This window comes from Dioscorea cayenensis, chromosome 1 (assembly GCF_009730915.1).
Source record: "Dioscorea cayenensis subsp. rotundata cultivar TDr96_F1 chromosome 1, TDr96_F1_v2_PseudoChromosome.rev07_lg8_w22 25.fasta, whole genome shotgun sequence".
Lineage (NCBI taxonomy): Eukaryota > Viridiplantae > Streptophyta > Magnoliopsida > Dioscoreales > Dioscoreaceae > Dioscorea > Dioscorea cayenensis.
This window is the reverse complement of record NC_052471.1, coordinates 19,510,979-19,518,050: the sequence shown is the minus strand read 5'-3', so window position 1 is coordinate 19,518,050 and position 7,072 is coordinate 19,510,979. Positions and strand designations below refer to the sequence as shown.

The 7,072-nt window shown below is 43.6% G+C and overlaps 1 protein-coding gene across 1 annotated transcript; it reads left to right on the top strand.

Annotated features, from left to right (window-relative positions):
• The first annotated feature begins 2,314 nt into the window (after positions 1–2,314).
• On the top strand, positions 2,315–6,243 carry LOC120257485. The gene is made up of 4 exons (XM_039264972.1): positions 2,315–3,199; positions 3,356–3,463; positions 3,813–4,062; positions 6,182–6,243. Exons 1-4 carry the CDS (start codon positions 2,315–2,317, stop codon positions 6,241–6,243), a joined length of 1,305 nt encoding a protein of 434 aa, XP_039120906.1.
• Positions 6,244–7,072: the final 829 nt, after the last annotated feature.

Here is a 7,072-nt window from a genome sequence, read left to right as displayed (position 1 = left end):
CGATAAACGCCTAAATGAACGTCTTTTATATGTATTGATCTTGTATTAATTGTTTGTATTTCAATGAATTGATGCCCGTTTAAGTATAATTTGGTTATTTCGGTGTTGCAGATCTTAAAAGAGCCGAACAAAGCTCAAAAATGCAAATTAGATGAATTCGAAAAAAAAAAAAACGGCATTTTGGGGTTCCAAAGATCAGAAGCGCATCAGAGGAAAACATTGTAGCTGAGTAATCGTAGCACCGACATATTTTCCGGGTGAAACGGGCAGTGAGCTTCACGGGCCTCATGCGCCCGCATGGAGCCCGTGATAGACCGACGGGATATATTTTTGGACTCGAATTCTTAGGGCAAAGGGGAGAGGTTTTTGGAGGAGGCTTTTGGGGGAGTTCTTGGAGCCGACTTCCACCAGTTCAGAGGAGGCAAGATCACACGTTTTGGGGAAGGGGAATCAAAGGGAGAAGTTTGATTTGGCTAGATCTTTATCGATCTCTTCTTTGGGAGCTTGTTGACGACAAGGGAAGCCACCCTCGATCAGCAGGGCCCTCGTGGAAGCTTTCCACCTCACTTGGCTTGTCATCTTACTTCTATTGTTTGAGGGAGTTTTCTCATGCCATTTGTAGTTGTTTTCATGGACTTATTATTTGTATTTGTTTGCATGGATGTAGTAGACTCCCAAGGTCACCGGATGCCGGTGAACCTTGGGGTGAACTTGTGTATTTGGATGATCTAGTTGTGTTTATTGCAATTGTTGTGTTTTTGTGATTCATTCTTGGTGCATTTGATGTGTTGCTTACATGAGAACTCTGTAAACCAACTCCTAGGTTGTACTTGGTAGCATGACCATCGTCCTTGTACTAGACACACCAAGTTTGGAAGGGATTTATGTACGAATACGCCGTGACCATCGGGTATTTTGTACCCCTCCAACATTAGGGCTAGAACAAGTCGTGTTCCGGCTCTAATTAGGGATTTCCCCCTTTGTTAATGCAATTGTATGAGGATTAGGGGTCAATTGCCGTGACCATCGGGTTGATCTATTTTAGGAAATCTCTAGGTCCAAACCCTCAATTGCATGACACTCTTAGCATCCTTTACACTTTAGTAGCCCCTAGGGAATCCGCATCCGTGACCATTTCTTTCCCCTGATTTTATACCCTTGCCTTATTTTAGACTCCACTAGTAGTTCTTTCATTTTAATTAATAGATTAGAGAAACCCTTCGAATCTTTCGGCTAGACAATACGCAAAGAGGAAGTAAGGGTAGATCCTTGGGCCCAGGGAATACGACCCTCTCGTGCTCGCACGAGAGGTATTACTTGACGACTCCGTGCACTTGCGGATCTCGCATCAAGTTTTTGGTGCCGTTGCCGGGGAACCACAAGGAATACTCGGAAAACTTAGAGTTTATTGATTTAGCCATTGTTTCTTTAATTTTGTACTTTTGCCTCTTTTTATTCCTTTTTGCACATATTTTTCCTTTTACTTGCCTTTATTTTGTTTTACTATCATCCTCTTATTTCCTGATCATTGGCTCTCATCATCGTGCAAGGCACCATCTTATGACACGCGCCTAATCAAGCGGATCAGTAGAACTCACAACGAAATCGAGAGAACCTTGCATCAAAGATTGAGAGAGGTGGCTGAGAGTTTAGAACATCAAGGAACACGAGTTGAGATTAGTGAACCTTCGACCATGGCGTAACCAAGGCGAACCTTGTCTCGATTATGAAAGGCCCTCGCCATCGGTGAGGAATTCAGTGTGCATGCTCCCACCGTGCCTGCTAATAACTTTGAAATCAAAGCAAGCACAATTGGGATGGTCCAAAATTCCGTACAATTTGATGGGCTAGCTGATGAAGACCGGCATGCTCATTTGTCTCGCTTCCTCCAAATTTGTTCCACCTTCAAGATTAACTCAAATGGTCCGATGATGCGATAAGATTGAGATTATTCCCTTTCGCCTAAGGGGAGCAAAGATATAGATGGCTCACTTCATTGGCTTCGGGATCGATCACCACTTGGAAGGAAATGGTGGACAAATTTCTTGCTAGGTATTTCCCGCCAAGCAGAGCGGCTAGATTGAGGCAAAAGATTTCTGCGTTGCGGGAAGGGGACTCCGAGACACTTTTCGAAGCACATGAGAGATTCAAGGATCTCCTACGCAAGTTCCCCCATCATGGTTTCTCCTCCTGGATGAGGATCTAGATGCTTTGCAATGGCCTGAATTATGCAACCAGACAACTCATCGATGCTGCAGTAGGGGGGGTCATTGAGTAGTAAAACCCCTAAAGATGCTGAAATTTTGATTGAAAAATGGCAAGTAATGAGTGCCATTGGTCTACTAGGAAAAAAACCCCTAAGGCAGCTGGAATTTATGAGATAAATGACAACACTGCACTTGCCGCCAAGGTTGAGGCCCTCACAAAGAGATTCAATCAGTTTGTGTTGGGTACAAGCTCAAATTCTGGAGCAGTTTTGTCTTGCAAGACCTGTGGGGCGGGGCATGCTACTATTCAGTGTCCAATCTCAATAGCCACAGATGCCCCAGTTGAGACAGTTGATTATGTTGGGGGAGCTTCAAGAGGCCCGGGGAATCCCTATGGAAACACATATAATCCGGGGTGGAGGAATCACCCAAATTTTTCATGGGGTCAACAACAGCAACATCAACCACCGCAGTCACAAGGACCTCTACATCAACCTCCTCAGCAGCCCGAGAAGAAGTTCACCACTGAAGATGTGTTAGCGAGGTTTATGATCAATACCGAGGCGAAATTTGTGAACATCAACAATCAATTCGCTGAAGTGAACACTGTTTTGAGGAATGAGAAAGCCTCCATTCAATCATTGGAAAACCAGGTTGGGCAACTTGCTAGGGCAAATTCGGAGCGCCCACCGAGTAGCTTACCTAGTAACACTGAAAATAATCCGAGGGAGCATTTGAAAGCCGTCACTCTTAGGAGCGGGAAACAGGTTGAAGCACGAGCCGAGGAGGGCTCAAGCACTAAACATAATGGGGTAGCCATACAGGAAGACCCTAAGCCATCTGAAAGTGATGTTGAAGGGGTAAAGGAAAAACAAGATGAAGGAACCATTCAACTACCAACACCAAGGATACTCGAGTACAAGCCGGTGATTCCCTATCCGGCTAGGCTGAGGCAAGATAAAGACGAGGCTCAATTCAAGAAATTCCTTAATGTATTCAAGCAGTTGCACATAAATATCCCTCTTGTTGAAGCATTAACTCAGATGCCCAAGTATGCAAAATTTATGAAAGACTTGCTGACTAACAAGAGAAAATTGGAGGAATTAGAAACAGTTGCATTACCACGGAACTGCTCTGCAATGATTCAGAGGAAACTCCCTGAGAAATTGAATGATCCTGGGAGTTTCATTATTCCATGTGTGATTGGGGAAGACATGCAAGAAAAAGCCTTGGCAGATTCTGGGGCCAGCATCAATGTAATGCCCTACAAGCTGTTTTTAAAACTGGGATTAGAAGACATGAGGCCCACAAGGATGACAATACAACTTGCAGATCGTTCTATAAAGAGTAGACAAGCTCATTATCCCGGTGGATTTCGTTATTCTTGATGTGGATGATGATGTTGAAGTCCCATTGATCCTCGGGCGGCCATTTCTTAACACTGCCGGCGCCCTTATTGATGTAAAAGGGGGGAAAATGACATTGAGAGTAGGGGATGAGGAAGTCATTCTCACTCTCCCCGCGGCCATGAAACACACCTTGGACCACGATGATCCCCTCTACTTTACTGATGAAACTGATATGATTATTACTGATTGTGTGTAGGAGGTCTTGGCGATTAACCCCTTGGATGAATTCTTGGAAGGAATGGATAGCGATGAGTACAAGTTGAACAACCCACCTCCCACACAAGTAAAGCATGTAGGCTATGTGGGGACATTTCCGTGGCCGAACAATAAGAAGAAATCAACCACAAGGAAAATTTGGTGTAAGAGGGACAAGAAAAAGAAATTGGGGATGAATTGCACACTATCACCACCATGGGAGATCGATCGACTATTCTTCGAGGGGAAGGGTAAATTCCGTGTCTTTTCATGCCTCTCGATGAGTTTCCCATCTTGGAGCACTTCTCTTGGGCTTGGAGGTAAGTCCCCACCATTTGATCCACCATGAGGTAAGAAAAAGGTACGTCGAACTAATGACGTTAAACAAGCACTTCTTGGGAGGCAACCCAAGTTTTTAAATTCATCGTTTTTAAATTTTCGTATTTCTTTTAGTGCTTAATTTCTTTATTGTGGTTGAATGCTCATGTTTGTGAGATTTTCGTATTTTTCTTTTGTTGTTGTTGTTGTGCTCAACTCATGCTTAGGCTTGCTCGCTTGTCTTTGGCCTTGAATTAGTATTGTTTAGTTGTGTTTCATTGTCATCTCGGCATTTAAATGGTTGTAATTCGTATTTTATTGAGTTTGCAAGAGGAACCATGCCAATTTTTCGATTTTCCAGGTCCATACGGGCTGTATACGGACCGTATGGACACTTGTGGCATGATCCATGGCTTTGCGGGCATCATTGCGGCCGCAAGAGGCCCCTCACAGGGAGCCTTGCTCATGGGCTGTGGGTCTCACGGGCGCCATGCGCCGGCGAGACCGCCCGTGAGGCTCTCGGTCTCACGCTGCGCGCGCTGGCTGAAAAGCTCATGGGTGCCATGCGCCCGCAAGGTGCCCGTGAGCCTTTCAGGCTAATATTTTCCAGCCCATGCGGGCACCATTCGCCCGCATGGGACCCGCATGGGCTGGGCAGCCCATAAATGGGGTGTTCTTCCCCTTTTTCTCTCTACTCCAACCTCCATCTTCTCCTCTTAGTTTTCTCCCATTTCTCTTTCACTCTACCTCATTTCTCCACCATTTTTCTTGGTTTTTTCTTCTCTAATCCCCTCTCCTTCATCTTGCAAACTCAACCTTGGAATTTAATCGCAGTTTTACCATCTTTTTCGCCGGATCCATTCACTCCAAGCTTTCAAGCCCTAATTCAAGGTTTTGTCACAAACTTGGGTTTTGTTGTGTTCTTATTTTATCTTTGAAGCTTGTATGGCATATTTGGTTGTTGTGATGTGGTGTATGCTTAATTCTTTGAGTTTTTCCTTCATTTGTAAATTTTGGGAAGCTCCATGTCTAGGAGAAACTCTTGCAAAAAAATTTCACGAGTCACTGTAGCAAAGGCTGAATTTTTCATTCTTCACATTGAAAATGTTGTGCACTTAATTTTTTCTTCATCATATGATGATATGGATACCCCCTATGATTATATTCATGAAAATCGTGGTTTGATCTTGTGTTTTGTGGTATAAGAATGTCGGTCAAACGAGTTTAATCAAAGCGACCAAAACGCGACGCGACGCCTATTGGAGAACCCTCCTTCACCTTACCACACCACAAGAAACATCAAAGATTGTGCCTCCCCTCCTTTACTCTTTGCTGGCTTTGTTGCCCATTGACTGTGCTTTCACTGAACAATCTTCAAAAACCAATTGGGGCAGTCTCTTTACCCTTCCTTTTCATGCTTCATTTAGTTATTATGGATTTTACACCATGTTCTGCTGATTAATGTACATTGAGGGCAATATATGATTCTAGGTGTGGGGATGGGTTATTTTCATGCTTACGTTACCGGTGATAGCTATGATTTATTGTTCAGAACCTCCTAGCTTGAATGAATGATAGTAATGAGTTGTAGTGTTATTTGTGCTATAAGGAAGTCATGTCTTCTCTCTAGTGCTTTCTTCACAACTGGACACAGAACTTCTACCTTGTTTGCCCCAGCTAACCCACTGCTTTGATTTATGGTGTTAGAGTGGTAAATTCATCCCTCAATGGTCTTTTAAGAGCTTTTGGTTCTTTTATTCATTTTACTTTATCCCTAAGTGAAGTTTTACATGAAAGTGCTCAGGAGACATGTAAGAAAAAAAAAAATTGAAAAATGAAAAAAATGAAAAAATGAGTCTATGTCAGTATTCCTCTGCTAATTTAGCATGAATGCGTCTATGTAAACTGTAATCAAGTAGGCTGGGTGGCTCTTGTGCCTAATCAGCATGTGCATCCTTTTGAAAGATTATAAGATATTTTGTGCAGTCTACGTTAGGCGGACTCGAAAAAAAAAGTGTGTATTCTCTTGAACTCTTTCATGCATTCACTTAGAAATTGAAGTGTTGATTGTGGACCGAAGGACTCTTAACTCGCTCATCGAGGGCGCTCTTTAACATTTCTAACACCGATAGTCATTGAATGTGGCGTGAATAGGGAGAGCGAGGGATGAAGTATTTACACACACTCACGAGGAAAGCACTCTAGAGGACTCATGACTATCTCTACTGAGTTGGTTACGGTGCAACTCATTTTCTTGATTTCATTTCATCTGTGCTTGTGGGGTTCTTCACTATTTGAGCTTGAGGTCGTGCATTTTATCTGCTTTATCTTCTTACCCCTATTCTTTCATGTGTGTTTGCTTGGGGTCAAGCAAACGTTTAGGTGTGGGGATGTTTGATAAACGCCTAAATGAACGTATTTTATATGTATTGATCTTGTATTAATTGTTTGTATGTCAATGAAATGATGCCCGTTTAAGTATAATTTGGTTATTTCGGTGTTGCAGATCTTAAAAGAGCCGAACGAAGCTCAAAAATGCAAATTGGATGAATTCGACACCAAAAACGGCATTTTTGGGGTTCCAGCATTGTAGCGTTACTGTAGCGGGATCACTGTTCTTGCTGCGGGCATTCGGCTGTGAGCTTCACGGGCTCCATGCCCCCGCATGGGTGCCCGTGAGGTTTGCTGGAATTTCACAACCCTCGGTACTGTAGCAAAATTGCTGTAGTTGAGTACTGTAGCACCGACATATTTTATGGGCGAAATGACAGTGAGCTTCACGGGCTCCATGCGCCCACATGGAGCCCGTATGGACCTGACGGGATATATTTTGGACTGAATTCTTAGGGCAAAGAGGAGAGGTTTTTGGAGGAGGCTTTTGGGGGAGTTCTTGGAGCCAACTTCCACCAGTTCAGAGGAGGCAAGATCACACGTTTTGGAGAA

What these genes read in the sequence shown, in the direction of transcription:
- LOC120257485 (XM_039264972.1), top strand. Translation starts at nt 2,315, where the DNA reads ATGGCAAGTAATGAGTGCCATTGGTCTACTAGGAAAAAAACCCCTAAG. An exon ending in AATTCAAGAAATTCCTTAAT is followed by an intron (nt 3,200 to 3,355) that starts GTATTCAAGCAG and finishes GCAATGATTCAG; the next exon opens with AGGAAACTCCCTGAGAAATT. An exon ending in ACTATTCTTCGAGGGGAAGG is followed by an intron (nt 4,063 to 6,181) that starts GTAAATTCCGTG and finishes GCATTCACTTAG; the next exon opens with AAATTGAAGTGTTGATTGTG.